Source organism: Zea mays, chromosome 2, assembly GCF_902167145.1.
Source record: "Zea mays cultivar B73 chromosome 2, Zm-B73-REFERENCE-NAM-5.0, whole genome shotgun sequence".
Lineage (NCBI taxonomy): Eukaryota > Viridiplantae > Streptophyta > Magnoliopsida > Poales > Poaceae > Zea > Zea mays.
This window is the reverse complement of record NC_050097.1, coordinates 12,183,644-12,201,348: the sequence shown is the minus strand read 5'-3', so window position 1 is coordinate 12,201,348 and position 17,705 is coordinate 12,183,644. Positions and strand designations below refer to the sequence as shown.

At 43.5% G+C, this 17,705-nt stretch overlaps 1 protein-coding gene across 1 annotated transcript; it reads right to left on the bottom strand.

The window, feature by feature from the left end:
• Positions 1–8,008: 8,008 nt before the first annotated feature.
• Positions 8,009–9,928, bottom strand: LOC103631159 (protein FAR-RED ELONGATED HYPOCOTYL 3-like). Its single transcript, XM_020549259.1, has 3 exons — positions 9,895–9,928; positions 9,234–9,498; positions 8,009–9,144 (listed from the first exon to the last, which is right to left on the bottom strand). The coding sequence occupies exons 1-3, from the start codon at positions 9,922–9,924 to the stop codon at positions 8,216–8,218; spliced, it is 1,224 nt and encodes a 407-aa protein (XP_020404848.1). The 5' UTR covers positions 9,925–9,928; the 3' UTR covers positions 8,009–8,215.
• Between the last annotated feature and the right edge of the window lie 7,777 nt (positions 9,929–17,705).

Here is a 17,705-nt window from a genome sequence, read left to right as displayed (position 1 = left end):
ATTCATCTTACATGATGGTTGAACAATATGCACAAATCTAATATCTCTCTCGTAGTTTCATAAACTACGAGAGAGATATAGGTTTTGTGAACAAAATTACTTTTATTTTATCATACGAAAAATGTTCAAAATATAAATTGTACATCATGATGAGTTATACAAATTTGTAGGTGAAAACGTTTTCATTTGAATCGATTTACTACATTAAAATGTGCTTTTTAAATTGTCTTTGCCTAATGTTGAAAAAAACACTCGCTTTTTGCCGAGTGTTACATTTTTGACAAAAAACACTCTTTGTCGAGTGTTAAAAAAAGCACTCGCTCTTTGTCGAGTGTTATATTTTTGACACTCGACAAAGAGTTAAAAACACTCTTTGCAGAGTGTCAAAAATATAACGCTCGCCGAGTGTTTTCTTTGAACGAGAGTTTTTTGTTTGACACTCGGCAAAGAACTTCTTTGCCGAGTGTTTTCTTTTACTGAGAGTTTTTTGTTTGACACTCGACAAAGAGCTTCTTTGCCGAGTGCCTAACAAAAATACTCGGCAAAATATTTGACACTCCGAATTCCGATAGTCATGATGACAAAATCAAATCATGTGGGATTGAAACGATCAGTAATGTTCCGTCACGGAAATATATATATATATATATATATATATATATATATATATATATATATATATATATATATATATATATATATACTGTTATTATATATTACACCTGGGTGCATTCAATATAGAGAATGCACCCAGGCGCAACCTACGCGCCCATGTGCACATGGTCCGACCCAACCTATCCCCAAAGCCGAACCGACGCTGCCTTTTCACTTACCCGCGCCCGACTGCGCCTTTTCCACTTTCCTTGCCCGACTGCGTACGTCTCAATCCATTCTCTTCCCCGGCGACCTAGCCCTCGCCGTAGCCGTTGTGCGCTCGCTCCCGTTCCCGTCTTCGTCCATCCCGCACGCTCCCGCTCGTTCCCAGCTCCGGCCCCCTCCACACTTCTCCGCGAACGGATCCTCCGCTCCCGTCAGAGACCGCGAACGTCCCGCGCCGGAGTAGTTTACGCCCGCGACCGCCGTGTAAGCGCATCCGATCTCTCTCCCATTTCTCTGTCCCCATTTTTTGGATTTGTTTTGTTATTTTCGGTAATAGACAGGTAAACCCCATTTTTTCCCCAAGTGTTGCAACTAGTATTATTCGTTGATTGGAATTATTAATTGTTGTATTCTAGGTTATAATCTAGGTTAATGCGGATACATTTCATTTTTGAACAAGCAGTTTGTGTTCTAGGTTATAATCTCAGATGTTTCCACTTTTATTGTAACTGCAGTGTACCTTTTGTTGCAACTGGTCCATGACATAAGTTGCAACTGTATAATTTTTACTTTCAGACCACATACATCATTACTGTCTTTTATAACTGTGCTCGTATACAACTAGTTATTTGTTTAAATTCACTGTTGCAACTGTCCCAGTAGTAATTTTTTTAGCAGTCTTGTTGCAACTGGCTTATGTCGCATGTTGCAATTCTGTCCCAGTACTAATGTATGTGTGCAGCATTAGTGTGTATTAGTTTGTTGATTAGCAATTTTTGGTTATGAGATCTGTACCATGTGTTTGTGCCCTCATGTTTTTTGCATTCCCATTTTTTCAGTGTTTTTTATAATGGATCAAGATCAGAATGTATCAGGCCAGCAAGGCGCTCATGCTGTCCGTCGCTCTCCCCGTGTTGAAAACAAGAGAAAACAATTAGATAAAAATGAATTAAAGGAAAGGAAGAAGAGATTAAGGTTGAAAGTCCCTCCTATACAAGATGCCGAAAGTGATGATGAAAAAGACACAGAGTTTGTTCCTGGTGGTGATGGGTCTGGTGATGACAATGTTGGTATTGTTGGAGGAGATGAAAATAAGGGTATAACTAAGACACGAGCTATTCGATGCTCACCTGGAAAGTTTATAAAGCTTGTGAATTATCTATCTGATGAATTGAAAAGTGAAGTGGTTGCTAAGGGGTTTGGCGGCCTGCTTAGGTTCAAGCCACATTTATTGTCGAGAAAGTTGCTTAGCTGGCCGATGCGGAAGCTCAACCCAGAAACAATGAAATTAGAGATTGGTGGTGGGAAAGAGATTCAAATCACCGAACACAGTGTTTGGTGTGTTTTGGAGTTACCAAACGTTGGCAGTGATCCGCCCACCATGTCTGATGGAGATGCTCGTGCCTTGCGGGACGAGCTGGGGGAGCAAATTTGTGGGAAATCTTATAGACGCATATCTGGCATCAATATATCTGTTATCACTGATAGATTGCAGAAGAGGACTCTCAATGGTGAGCTGGGCCTGAGAGCCTTTTTCATGGCAGCATTTCAGTGTCTTCTATTCTCCAATACTGACACTCGGATCAGGATTGATGATGTGAAGTACACTCAGGACATCCAGAATATTGGCAACAAGAACTGGTGCAAAGCTGTAGTAGACAGGCTGAGCATAGCTGCTCGGCTTTATAGAAAGGATTTTGCTGAGAAAGGCATTAACGCACCCATCAGTGGATGCGGGATCTTTGTAGCTGTAAGCTCAACACACACATTCAATTTTTGCCCTTGCAACTTACTCTTCCAATTACACAAGTAGTAATTTTTTATGTTTACTGTCACAACTGTCATATGTTACAAGTTGCAATTTGAGGGCATTTTTTTTATGATAACTTAGTTCACACATTCACATGTATTTTGTAATTTATGTTGTTCATAAAGTAGCAATAATTTTAGTATGAGGCTATTTCAACTGGCTTATTGCACATGTGCCAATTTGGTTTACTTTTTTATTATATGAATTCAACCTAAAATACCCATGTGTCTTTTACCTAATGTTAAAAACATGCATATGCTTTATGTCGACAACCTGCAACATGGATTAGACACAAGTCCTTTTTCAATCCCTCGATGTGCTTTCTTGGACTCCAAGATGATTGATGCTATAGCAAATATGGATCTCAGGGGAGATGTTCCTCCTGGGACCACTGAGTTTGGACACCTCAGGGTAAGTTGCAAATGATACTCCACAATAGTTGCAATTTGTTATTCATTTATCATTTTATCATTGTTTTTTTTTACTTTCAGTTGAGAAGTATCACTGACACGTGCTACGGCGTCCCCATTGGTGCTCTAGCAATATTACATGCTCCAGTACCAGCACCTGCCCCAGTAGCAGTCCCTAATCCAACAGCAGCACCTAACCCAGTAGCAGCAGCATCTGTCCCAGTAGCAACAGCAGCACCTACTGGGATATCTGCTGATGTGCTTGGCACATCCCATGATCCCGTCGGTCATGCTTCCTTTAATATCCAACCCCCAGTCTTTTACCAGTACCCTAGCTTTAGATCTTCTTTTGGTCAGAGTATTACTGATTTAGTTGGAAGGAGTAGGAAGTCAGATGCGCTGAACATCTTGAAGGCGTTTGATGAAAGCACTAGTGAAGCCCAGTCGTACGCACAGAAGGCTGTGAAGTATTCAACAATATCCCGCGACCTTATGGCAAAAGCTCACCACGAGTGCTACACTGGCATTCAGAAGCTTATCGCTGACGCTATCGTTGAGAAGCGAGCTGCCAAAGAGCGCAGGAGGAAGGTGAAGAACGACCCTAGAGCAGGAGCAGGTATTTTTTGTTGCATATAGGATAATATTATTGTTTGCAAGCACCCACCATACAAGTTGCAATTTGCCCAGACACATCAATATGTGTTTACAATCATTTTTTAAATTTGTTTGCAGGAGCAGGAACTAGTTCAATTGCACCGGAGGACCAATCTAGAGGAGGTGATGGTGAAGAAATTATACGGAGTCCCGTTGCAATTGACCCTAGAGCTGGAGCAGGTATTTTTTATTGCATACAGTATAATATTATTGTTGCAACCACCCACCATACAAGTTGCAATTTTACCCATATACATCACTTTGTGCTTTCAATCATTTTTTTAAATTTGTATGGAGGATCAGGAACTACTTCAAATGTACCGGAAGACCAACCTGGAGGAGGTGATAGTGAAGAAATACAGTTGGATTGCAGTGGTGGAGATCTTGATGACAGCTTAGATTTTACGAGAACCCCATCGTGTGGTGATGACATTGATCTGGAAGAGGGAAATTTGAATAGAAGTAAGCCTACCTATGTCTTCCATGCTTAAAAAATGTTTTCTCTCATCTTGATTATTCCTTTTTTTCATTTATATTTTTTATTCTTTCCCCTGGCAGCACCTCCTGATTTACGTGGGTCAACCCGAAGTATTGATGATATATTGCAAATGATCTATTCCCCAGAGCACTTTGCAAGCATTGATGGCGAGGTTAGTTTATCGTGTTTTTTTATTACCATCAACTCCTTTTTTCTGATTAATATTATGATTTTTCCCTTTTTTCTACAATTACAGTCCCCTTCCAATAGCCAGCCGACTCGTGCACCACGAATTGCTGTTCGCAAGAGGAAGGCTTCCTCAAACCCCCCTGGCAATGATCAACGGCTTGTGGTAAGATCATCTGATACCCATGTGAAAGCAGTCCATAGTTGCAATCGGGCCCCACCTATTGTAGTAATCATAGCCTATATCAACTTGCAATTAATCATATATTATGAACAGGGACCACCTGAGACAGAAGAGGAGCCTTTGAGCAGGGACACTGGGATGCAGCATCCTACTGCCCAGGTATGTTCATGCAATTCGTGTCTTTTTTTATAATATAAACGATTCACTTTCATAATACAAATATGTTAATTTGGCTATTCTACTCAACTGCACCAGGATCATATAACTTACTCAAGGAGGAGCGATAGGTCCATTCAAGTTGCCAACACACAGAAGGCAGAGGCTGAGAAGAAAAAGACTGAGATTGAGATGAAGAATGCTGAAGCTGAGGAGGCTGAGAAGAGAAAGGCTGAAGCCGAACAAGCTGATAAGAAGAAGGCAGAAGAAGCTGAGAATAAGAGAAAGGCTGAGGCCGAAGTAGCTGAGATCAAGAGAAAGGCTGCTGCTGAAGAAGCTGAGAAGAAGAAGGAAGTAGAAGCTGAGAATAAGAGAAAGGCTGAGGCCGAAGTAGCTGAGATCAAGAGAAAGGCTGCAGCTGAAGAAGCTGAGAAGAAGAAGGAAGAAGAAGCTGAGGATAATAGAAAGGCTGAGGCCGAAAAAGCTGAGATTAAGAGAAAGGCTGAGGCCGAAGAAGCTGAGATTAAGAGAAAGGCTGAGGCTGAAGAAGCTGAGATTAAGAGAATGGCTGCAGCTGAAGAAGTTGTGAAGAAGGCTGATGCCGAGAAGAAGGTTGATGCGGAGGAGAAAAGGATACAGGTTGCAATCCAGAAACAGCTAAAGGACAACATCAAAGCTTTGAAAAAGCCGGTGCCCGCTGCCAAGTTAAAGAAGATGTTCCAGTTACAAATGTCAAAAGAATATGCTGAGCAGCGCCAACAGTACGAGGATAGGTTGAACATGCTTCGTCAGGAGGCCAAAGCTGAGATTGATAGTTTGGAGAAGAGCATTGATTGCCAGGCAGGACCCAGCTCATCATTGGATGATATCCAGTTCCCGGCGGAGTCTGATGATGATATCAACAATTTGACCCAACCAATCCGACTTTCTCAAGACAAAGTCTCAGTAGGCCAGGCTGATTTCAGTGAGTTTCAAAGGATGATATTCAAGCGCCTAGGTGATAGAGTGCTGAAGAAGCCTAGGGAGTACATATCCCCGTTCAAGATCCCTCGTAATCGACTTGAGATACCCCTGGCCAAGGCTGTTGCACTTAGGCGGAAGATCGCATCTGATCCTGAGCTGAAAAGGTTTTTTTTTGTTTTTCCCAAGTTGCAATTGCTATTTACATTTTATTTTGCAATTCTAACCAAGTAGCAATTATTTTTCTTGAACAGTTAGTTACTTATATAGCAGTAGCAATCGCACCTAATGCGTGGTTGCAATCACACCATAACAGAAGTTGCAGTCATTTTTATTTAAAAAGAATTTCACATAGTTATATAGTACATGCAATTACAACACACTAGTTGCAATTATACTACACCAGTAGTTTGCAATCATATTTGTGTAACAGAATTTCCCAGAGTTATTCAGTACTTCGAAATCACACTAGACCAACAGTTGCAATCACAGCACACCAGCAGTTGCACATTCTACTGTTCTTCTCACTAATCCATATGTTTTTTCTTTTTTTTGTTGATGCAGGAGAATTTTGTTGGAGTTTGGCCTTCTTGTTGGACTAACTGGCGAGGAAATTTTAACATCTTTTTCTAATGACACCCTTGGCGAGTCAGGAATCATAGACTTTTTCGTGCACTGCATGCGACATGATGATATTGTGCACAAGGTTGATTCTTGTGGATACAGAGTGTTTCTGACCACTGGTTTTTATGTAAGTTTCTTCTCCAAAACCATGTATTTTTTGTATACTGTCTTGCATTTATGTGTTTAAACTAATTTAATCATTTATCATTTCTCTTTTTATTTATTCTCCAAACTGGAAAACACATACAGTTCAATGTATCAACGTGTGAAGCAGTACTCAACGCTGATAAATCTGAGACGGAAGAATTCATATATATATGGAATAATCTGATGTCTGAGTGCGAAAACTATGATTTGTCAAGAGCAAAATTGGTTAGCAGACCTTTTCCCCAACCCACTTTTTTCTTACCTACAATTTTTTACTTTCCATCATTTACAGTTGCAATCACCAGGACACATACTTTGCAACTGTCTATACTTGTTTCTTGCAACTTCTTTTTTCATATATGTTTTCCATTTTTAGTAATTAGTTTTCTACTCCTTTCTTGCACCAGGTTTTTGTCCCTATCAAAGATGGTGCTCACTATTTTGTATATTGCTTCAATTTTATCCATAAGCGTATTGATATGCTGGACTCGAACGACTACTTCCTGAATTGTTCTAATCAGGAAGAACGTCACAAGGTTGTCTTTGCCAAAATCCCAATCATCGATGCAGCCTTCCAGAAAGTTTCCAACCTCAAGTTACCCAGAGTTAGCAAGTGGAGGCGGCCTTTTATTGATGTGCCAAAGCAAGCAGGTCAAAGCGATTGTCTTTTTTTTGTATGGAAGTACATGGAATATTATGATGGGGACAAAATGACCAAGGAAATCAATCCGGTTAGCCATGCTGTCAACTGATTTTCTATCTGTTTTGGTGCTTTTTTGTGTGTTTTCTATGTTTGCATCATAATATAGTCACTGACCATTATGATGTTTTTATGCCATTGCAGTTCAAGGGCCCGATATACAGATGTGAGCTGTTGCATTACGAGATCTTCCACCCTTTGAACCAAGCTGAAATTCCTGGTTCGCTTGATAAGTTTAGAATTGGTGGTCGTCCGTTGCCAATTGAATGGGATAGTAGTCAGTCAAACAATTAGATTCATGCAAAAACAATCTGTTGTGTTATGCAGTAGTCAGAAACAATCAGTTGTGTTATGTTATCTCCAGAAACAATCCAGTAATGTTGTTTAGGTTGCAACCAGCGCACTGTTTCCATTTGCAACTGGTCTATTCATCTAGTTGTTATCGTACTCTAAACTGCAGTTTCCAATTTTGTTTGAAAAATACCAGCCATTGCAGTTGCAACCAATGTATATGTTTGTGTTCTGTACCCACCGGCGAGGTGGAGCCCTTCCATATGAGGCAGTTGCAACCAGTGTATATGTTACAGTTGCAACTGAAATTGTAATCGTAGTTGCAACTGGCCATGACCACTCATTTTTATTTGTATGTTTGGTAACCAGCATGATGGCAAACTTTGCAAACCTGTTTATGAGTAGTAGCAGCGTATATGTTACAGCTGCAACTGAAATTGTAATCGTAGTTGCAACTGACCATGACCACTCATTTTTATTTCTATGTTTGGTAACCAGCATGATGGCAAACTTTGCAAACCTGTTTATGAGTAGTAGCAACTGTTATATTATAATAAAACAAGATATATTTTAATTATATGTCGAGACGTAAACAGATAACACAGATTCATGTATTATTCAGTGTATACATACAGTTGCAATCAGCGCAACTACGATGTTGCAATTGGTTGGTCATGTGTGTCCACTGTTTTCCGAACAGTCACACAGTCATTATTGAGTTTAACTTACACAGAGTTATAAAATAAGATAAAATTGAAATATTACATTGGAGATTCAGTCAGATTCATAGTCATCCTTAATCACTTTCGTCCTGGTAATTAACATGGCAAGTTGTCGCCCTCCTAATTCTTGCAATCACCGCGTGTGCTGCTGACTCCTGCACCGCCATAGTGCACCCAGATTGCTGTGTATCATCCCCCTCACTCTGTGCCTCATCTTGATTCCCATTTAGTCCTTTTTTTATTGTTGGGCGACCTCTTTTTCTTGGAGTCCAACCTACAGTTTTCGCACTTCTCTTTTTGTCCTTGTTCTCGGCCGCTCTGCTTCTGTTTGGGTTCTGAGGGCATGTTGTGCTATAGTGCCCCCTAACATGGCAGGTTTGGCACTCTCTTATGCCCTGACCACCACTATATGTGCTGTATGGATTAGCAGGTTCCACACTATTTTTAGCACATTTAGCCCCACTGGCAGACTTCCTACCCTTCGTGCGCGACACTGGCGGTTCAGTCAATCTTAGATCAGTGAGGCAGTTTGCAGAATCTGGATTCAGGCCCGATTCCGGTGGTGGTGTAGGTCCAGTTGGCATCACAACAGGTTCTATATTGTTGTCAGAACTTTGTTGTGTTGGTGCAATGGGACCAATATTCCGCCGTCCTTCTGCATCTTGCTGCAACTCAGTATTTGTTGCTTCGTCCGGACCAATCGGACCAATCTCCGCTGTTCGTAGAAGCTCAATCCCAGGAGTTATCATGTCGATGTGCCTGATAGTTTCAGTGTATGCTCTATCAGATTTGCTTCCCGCTCTTCCCAGTCGCATTAACTTTGGCAGCAGCTTCGACAACCTTGACTGCTCTGTCTCATTTTGACCACCAACACTCACATCGTGCCGGTCCCACGGAACCACAGATCTTGCATCACGTGTATATCGCTTCAAAATGTACTTTTCAGGTATGTTTTGGACTTGGAGGTGGGTGAATGCCTTTATTATGTGCATGCAGAACAGACCTGCATTTTTTTGTTGCAATTTGGATGTAAATATGCAGGAACATCAATTTTTAATTTTGTTAATGTAACGAGGTTGCAATTCAACTCACCTGTATGCTCCCACTGCATGCATTCGCATTTATACACGCCTGCTGCTTTGTCAGCCACCACTTTGAATGCGTGTTGTGCCCAGCAAAATGTCCTATCGCCTTTCTCATGTTTCACCAAGTAACCGCATTCCACTCCCGGATCAGGCTCTATCACAAAAGCTGTGCTGTTAATATATTCCCTCTTGTATTCATTGTACACAGCCCTGGTGTACACCCTGCTGAGTTGCTCATCAAATCTTGATTTGCAGGCTCTGACAACTTCAGTCTGCATCAATACCAGCAGTTGCAATCAAATCAGACAGCAGTTGCAATTACACGAGACAGCAGTTGTAATCATTGTTTGTTTAACCAATTTTTGGGCATAGTTATATAGAAGTTGCAATCACACCAGACCATCAGTTGCAATTACACCAGACAACAGTTGTAATCATTGTTTGTTTAACAAAATTCTCCAGAGTTATTCAGTGCTTGCATCCACACCACACCAGCAGTTGCAATTACAACACAACAGTAGTTGCAATCATTTTGTTTACATTTTTTAACAGATATTTGGGTAGAATTATACAGTAGTTGCAATCACACCACACCAGCAGTTGGAATCATTTATGTTTAACAGTTTTTTTACAATCAGACCAAAAAATTCAGGGGTGTGGGCAAATACCTGTGAGTAGTGTGATTCCCCAGCATCCATGTGGTCTATGTGCTGAATCGAGTCAAGCACCCTCTTTGCAAATATATGCAGGCTTGTCACATTGTTAACATAACCATCTTTCAAAACCCTGTTTTGGCTCTCAGATCTTTGGGTGGAAGTCATTCGCCCACAGTACATGCCTTTGAAATATGTTGCTATCCATCTCTTCCTTTTTTGCCACAATGCAACAATTGCAGGGTGTTCTCTTATGCCACATTCATCCACCAGTTTATTCCACTCCACCTCAAATTGTGTGGGCCCCAAAGGATAGTTTATCAGGGACTGCAGTTTCTCCTTTAGATTATTATCATTGTGCAATTTGTACAGCTCCTCGAGTTCGTAATCCCATGTTCTGGTTATGTGCCATCGGCAATTTCGGTGTTGTGTCTTGTTAAACACAATCCTTATTGCTTCCTTCATCGCTGCATCTTCATCTGTTTGTCAAAAATAAAAATCAGCAAAAAACCCCAATAGGTTTGCAATCAAGCAGTTTAAAATATTGCAATCATCTTCAAAGATACAGTTGCAACAACACAGCAGTAATTATGTGACAAGCATTTTTTTGTAGCCAAAGCATACCTGTAAGAATCACAAAAGGTTGCTGACCACCCATGCAACTTTTAAAGGTCTCAAAAAGCCATCTGAATGTGTCTATTATTTCATCCCGAAGAAGTGCTTGGCCAAAGGACACATTTTTCAAATTATTGCTGCAACCCACAAACATGGCCAACGGCATATGCTTGTTGTTAGTCTTGTGTGTTGTGTCAAATGTGACTACATCCCCAAAATCCTTGTATTCTGCACGCTGACTTGCATGACACCAAAAAATGCTCCGAAGCACATTTGTTTTTGGTTCAAAATCCACATCCCAGTAAAAGTATTCATTGTGTTCTTTGCACTCCCTGAAAAATTGGAACAGTTTATCCATGTCACCATCCCTCTCCTCCCTTGCTTGCTCAGCTTTCCTGTACCATAAAAGAAAAAAACAAATGAAGATGTTGTTGTCAATATATCGCACAAAGATATGATGTCAGTTTTTTTTATGACCTACTTGTTATGGACATCTTTCTCTGTGAACGGCCAGTTTTGACGGCCTCCAAATAATTCTGACATTACATTCATTGTTGCCTGTGTTGGCACACCACTCTTTGACATGATTGCAAACAGGTCATCCAACGCTGCCTCCCTCTGCTTATGAGAATGCATATATCTCACCATCCTTGGTGAGGGTTCAAGTTTGTGATTGTGTGCTTCCCGAACATGATGAAAATACCAAATATTGCGCTTCTTGTCCTCCTTCACCTTCACATAAGCAGGGCAACCAATTCTCATCGATGTCTTATTTGTCATAGGCTCCTCATTCTCTTGACCTGGCTTCAGAAACCCCTCACGGTTGCAAACCCAGTGTCTGGTTTCTTTACTAGTCCTTTTTGTCCTGACACTAAAACCAGCCAATTTTGCATAGTCAAGGTAAAAGAGGTAGGCTTCTTCTTTTGTATCAAATGTTTGCTGCACCCTGGGGACAAACACATCAAGTATGTTTGCATCCTGCAGGACAACACGCAATCATGAGTTTTGCAATTAGAGGATACACATAGTTGCAATCAACAAGCAACAAACGTTGCAACTCGAGCACAAACACACTATGCAACTGTAATCAGTGAGTAAAAAACAGAGACTCAAGTTTGCAATTAGAGTATATAACTAGTTGCAATCAACAAGCAACAAACGTTGCAACTGGAGCACAAACACACCATGCAACTGTAATCAATGAGTAAAAACAGAGACTCAAGTTTGCAATTATAGTATACACCTAGTTGCAATCAACAAGCAAACAATGTTGCAACTGGAACACAAACACACCATGCAACTGTAATCAATGAGTAAAAAACAGAGACTCAAGTTTGCAATTAGAGTATACACCTAGTTGCAATCCACAAGCAACACACGTTGCAACTGGAACACAAACACACCATGCAATTGTAATCAATGAGTAAAAAACAGAGACTCAAGTTTGCAACAAACGATGCAACATAAAATCAACAAACCACGCACGGTGGAGCAACAATTTTTGATTGTTTTTTTTCTTACCGGATGGAACAGCTGGGCTGCATCCGGAGCGATCAGCGATCCAGGTGGAATTGAAGGCGGTGGCGTCAGCAACGTTTTGTGATGCAAGGGATCACCTGATCCGCCGCGTACACCCGCTCCCGTTGTCGCAATCGGAGACGGCAATATCGGATCAGCACCTCCAGCCACAACAATCGCCAAGGAATTAGGGGAGGAGCATCGAGGCGATTCAAGGTGCGGCAGCGACGGTGGGGCCATGGATCTAGGGTTAGAGGATCGGAGGAAGGAGGAGACGGCGGCGGCGCGGTGACAGGGATGCGATCGGTGGCTGCGGGGTATAGGGTGGCGCGTGGTCAGGGAGGCGCGCGGCGGCGGCGGGGGGCAGGTAGGCGCGGGAAGGCCGAGGGCGCGATGAGGCTTGATGGGGGTGTATTTATATATTACGCCTGGGTGCATTCAATATAGAGATTGCACCCAGGTGCATTTTAGTGCTGTCGTGTGTGTATATATATATATATATATATATATATATATATATATATATATATATGCCATCCTAGTTACAAAAGTCTCGTCGTACCAGCTGATTCTGGTCCGATAGATGCAGACAGATCGAACGACATATACGTCATTTTTTGTAGAGTAAAAAAGTCCGGCCGGTGAGCACTACTACAACGCAAGCTAAAAATAAACGAGACACGCATGCATGCATTGCCCGGCCGGTGAGAGTTCTGACTTGGCGGGTTTAAAAATAAAATGCGATTACTAGAACAACTCCATCGAACAAATAGATAGATAGATAGATAGATAAATAAATAAATGGAAGGGGAGTAGGGGACCTTTCAAACAAACAGACAAAAGAGGAACCTAAACGCATGAACAACCGAAAGTCTCTGAAACTGTTCCGTTTACTTGCTGCCTGGACGAGACGACCAAGCTAGCTGTGTTCCATATGACGTCCTTTTATTTTTTGGCGAGAATATGCCATAGGTCGTCCGAGATTTAGTTATAGTATTAGACAGAGAAGGGCTTGCAAGTACATGCCTGCCGTACATGCGCTGTACCTGCACCGCTTGTAATACAAATTAAAGTCAAAAGTGTCGCCAGCAAGTTCGTCCTGCTATTACGTACGAGGCGTTTACAAATGCGTAGCTAGACATGGTCAGCAGCCACGGCCCACGGCGCAGGTCAAGCCGCCGCCGCCTCGTGGCCAGCCAGAAGTTGACCCGGCCGGCACACGCTGCCGTGCAGGTACGTACGTCTGCAAAAGCGGAGTTGCGGTCGATTGCGAGCCCTTTCGACCTATTCCGTCCACCGTATATATGCAGCGGATGCATGTGGCGCGGGATCATGCCAAGGACATGCATGCTCCCCGTTCGGTTGAATAATACTTGCATGCATGCATGTGACCCGGAGGGAGGAACAAATTGTTCCTTACGGTAGTTGGTACGGTGACGGCCGGCTGTCGGCCGGGATTGCTTAAGAGGCCACAGGGCTAGTCCGTACGTGGGTCGCAGCGCACAGGCCGATCCACGCGGGTAGTAGGCCGGGTGACGCGACCGCAAACCTAAACCCTCCGATCCACTCCACACACGGCAGCGAACCCGCGCGCACGCAGCACGACTCGGTCACATCACCATCCATCGTCGTCCCTGTTGGATGCGCCTCTCCCGCGCGCGGATCATTCAGAGCTGCCATTGCCACCTCTCGAATATCCTTGACGTCTGAAGAGAGCCGCGCATCCGCGGGAAGGGGCCGAAAACGACCGACGACGACCGCGCGCGCCGCAGCACTCACACGCAGCACACGACGGCCGGCCACCAGCTCCTCTCCGTCCCTCTGGTTCGCGCGATCATTACGCGGCGGAACCACCAACGCGCGCGTACGGGGCTTCTATTCTCTCTCTCTTGGTTCTTCTTGTGGTAAGAAAAGCACGGGCCGGATTAGCTTGGACGGACGTGTTTTTGCTTTGTTGGTGCATGCATGAGCGCGCTACTCTCATCCGGGAACGGGCCGTGGGTGTGAACGGCAGAAAAAGCAAAGCGCGCGAGGCGTGGTGCTGGTGGCCACGCGATGGGACGCGCCAGCCTGCGGCGCTGTCGTGTCGCCAGTACGACGTCGCCGTCGATCGGCGCCCCCGCGCGCGGCTCGCGACGTGTCGCGCTCGGCGGAGCCGCGTTGCCGCCGGCCGTGGTGGTGAGGCGGGGTGGTGTATATGTGTGTGTGAGCGCCGCGCCTTCAATGCCCGTGGAATTTCCTGGGCGCGGGGGCCGCTGTCACGTCGCACTGTACGCGTGCGAGTCTGTGCTCTCTGAATTATTAGGCGGCGCATTACCGCATGTGCATGCAGAAGCAGAAGCACACCCGTCTTCTCCGGACCGGACGTCAAGTGATCATTACTTGCATGGAACTCAGGACGATAATGGTGCTGGGCTGCAGAGCCTCCGGCGTGCCGCAGAGCCAGTGTGCTCGTTTGGGTCATGGGCTCATGATTCGTGTTAGTTCCACATCATTAGAATAGTGTACGTGCTTAGAATAGAGTACTGATGTGAACCAGAGAGCAAAAGACAGACGACTCTTTCATTATTGATAATGTGATTCATAACAGCAGTCCGCGCCGCCAAACAGCAGCCGAGTAGACCTGATCATGGGCTAACTGACACGACCAATCCGACCTGATCTGTCTAAAAAAACCTGGTTTCATACCTTCATTCGACCAATGTAATGGACGGATACGAACCGCACGCAATTTGACCTCTAATAATTCATGGGTCGGATACGTGCCATGACTTTTGATCCAAAACCAAACTAACCTGAAAAAATCCGACCTAAAGACAAAAAAACTCAACCCAATCTACCCCCACCCCACACGTCAAACAGGGTGGCACGAACCAAACCGACCCGACCTGATAATAGGCCACTAGTACACAGAACCTCTATAGTGACAGTTATGAACCCATTTTCAGTGACGCTTTTTAGATCGAACCGCCAGTGCTAGAGGTTAGTAGAAATTATCATTTTTACAAACGGATAACTGAGAACCGCCAGTGGAAAGATTTCCACTGGCAGTCAGCGTAATAAAATGGCTAGTGAAAATAATTTTCAGAAACATAAAATGGGTTTTAAAAACAAAAAATAATTATTTTATTTAAGGAGAGGCCTCGACCCACCCCTCTCGTCCCGACATTTTTCGCGCGCTACGCGGTTGCTAGGAATCAAAAGCCCAACCTTACCCTCGCGTGTCTACCACTCCACCTTTGACATGCTTTGTGTCTAATTTATAGTTTGTTGTTCACATATTACAACCAATTGAGTCTAAATTGATTGTTTGAGACCGTAAACGAATTCAAATAAAAAGTTGTCGACTACAAAGTTGAATAACTTTTGAAGTTTTACAACTTTCACTTTGACACTTTTTTCATCCGAGGTCGTTTGTAAAATTTGAATTTTAAATTTGACAAATTTAGATGTAATTTTTTAGAGTCAAAATGATTTCAAATAAAAAAGTTATCAACTAAAAAGTTTTATAACTTTTAGAGATCTACAACTTTTATTTTGATGGTTTCATCATACAAGATCGTTTGAAAAAACTCGAAAAATTAAAGATAAAAATTATTTCTAATGGCGATCTCTTAAGAAAAACCGCGAAGCATAGAAAGCGAAGGTGGAATACCGACTTGGCCAGTACATGAGAAGGAGCCAAGCTCCATATGGTCAGGTTAGGTCCGTGCTGTAGGTTTTTGTTTAATTGTTTCATTTGTGCATGTAGTCTAGATACAACTGCATTTGGTTGTTTGCATGCATCAAAACGAATAACGAAAAACGAATACAGATGACTTAATGAGTCAACATGGGCATTCTGCCATGTAGATCACCCCCCATCAACTTCAAGTTTTCTCCAAACCTCATCTGCACATTCTAATTCTTTGATTGACACACAAGGACCTTTGGATCAAGGCCTCCATAGATCATATTTAGAGTTTGAACATTTAATTGCACTTTTTTTTCCTCTTCTCTTGGTGTTGGGCCTTTTTACATGTAGCGCCAAAAAAGAATCATGCACTACACCCCCACCTTTATATTCAAATGCTTTTGAATAAAGTGGATTTTTTACCCGTCCCTATAAACATGTTTTGCCCGCCTTGGTTAACATGTATAGTAGTAGTACTGTCTATATCTTGCGTACAAATGTTATCGGACAGAAGAGGGAGAGTCAAGCAGTTGGTCGTGTGTCACGACACGATTCTTCGGTACACTTGGCCACTTGGCTCTGGGTCCAAATCCTAGTGCCTCCAGGAAATAAAGCCAATTTATTAGCTACTAGTCAGTTGCTCGTGCGTTGCGACGACTCACAACAATACACACGTAAACTATCCACCAAAAAAGATCTCAATATTTTTTATTGATTGTCTCTGCTCTCCGCATAATTTTTTTTTGATTTGACTAAGTGAGTCGACATCGTGATAAAGGAAAGGCCATGTAGACAGTCAATATTGAGCCATCTAATGGGTACCATAGACAGCAAATCAGGGATCCCATCCCTCGCCTTCTCCACTTCCAAGGTTTCGTAGACCAGGAAGGGAAAGAAAGATGCAGTCATACCTGTTCGTTGCCGGAGAAGTACACGACGAAGACATGGACATCTGGAGGCGACATAGCTAGTATACCGCTAGATACATATAAGGAGAGAGCACGCAAGCGGAGAAAGAAGCCCAACCAGAGCAGCTCCAAACCGAAGGCACCCACACCAGGCGTCACTCCGAAAAGGGCGAGAGAATGCGAGTCCCTTTCAGCTCTGGACCCACCAAGGCGACACAACAACACCACCAACTCTGTAGCATATGCCGACTGCTGTCGCGCTACAGGCTTTGGTTGTCCAATATCTCAGATCTAGACTCGTCATCGCCAAGATAACCTACGTGGTAGGCACCATCGTGTCCTCCTCGGCGACACGCACGAAGAAAAGCCAGGAGCAAGATCGACTTGCCCGTACCCACATCGACGAGCATCGGTCGGCTCGCGGCTGCGACCGTGGGCAGGGGCAACAGGTTGGGTAGGAAGAACAGGGCAAAGGCCGAAAGACAAACGGGACGTCCGACGACGGCGAAAACGATGGTGCGTGCATGTTGTGAAACACCCTCGTGGACGTGCAATAGCCACTGCGCGAGTCGGTGTCGGGGCTAGTGTCGGACGAATGCGGGGAGGAGGCGCCTGCTCCCACGCCCTCTGCCGAGAATGTGTGGCGCGGAGGCGGAGGCATAAGGGGAGAGAGAAAAGAAGCAGGATGACGAACGAGGTGGCGGCAACTGAGACGAGGACCATCATTATCGTGCAGAGGTATATATGGCCAAATGGGTCGTGTCTAGCGGGCTGGTCCGGGGCATGGCCCATTTAATAGTGCCTGGGCCAGCCCGACACGATCGTCGTGTCGTGTTTGGCCTTAGCCTCGACCTGTAGTGCTGATCCGGCCCGACACAATTGTATTTTTTTATTTTACAAAACTCGTATATACATATGTACAATTTATATTCAATATTAAAAACAATTGATCATGATGATGTTCTACTGGTTAGACGACTTCACTTAGTGTCTCCCGTCCTTCTTCCATCAAGACTTAGGTTTGAACCCCACCTTCTACACCACTTTTTTAAAAATATTTTACGCTAATTTAACCACCCGACTGGCTAACGGGCTGGACATGAATGTTGTGT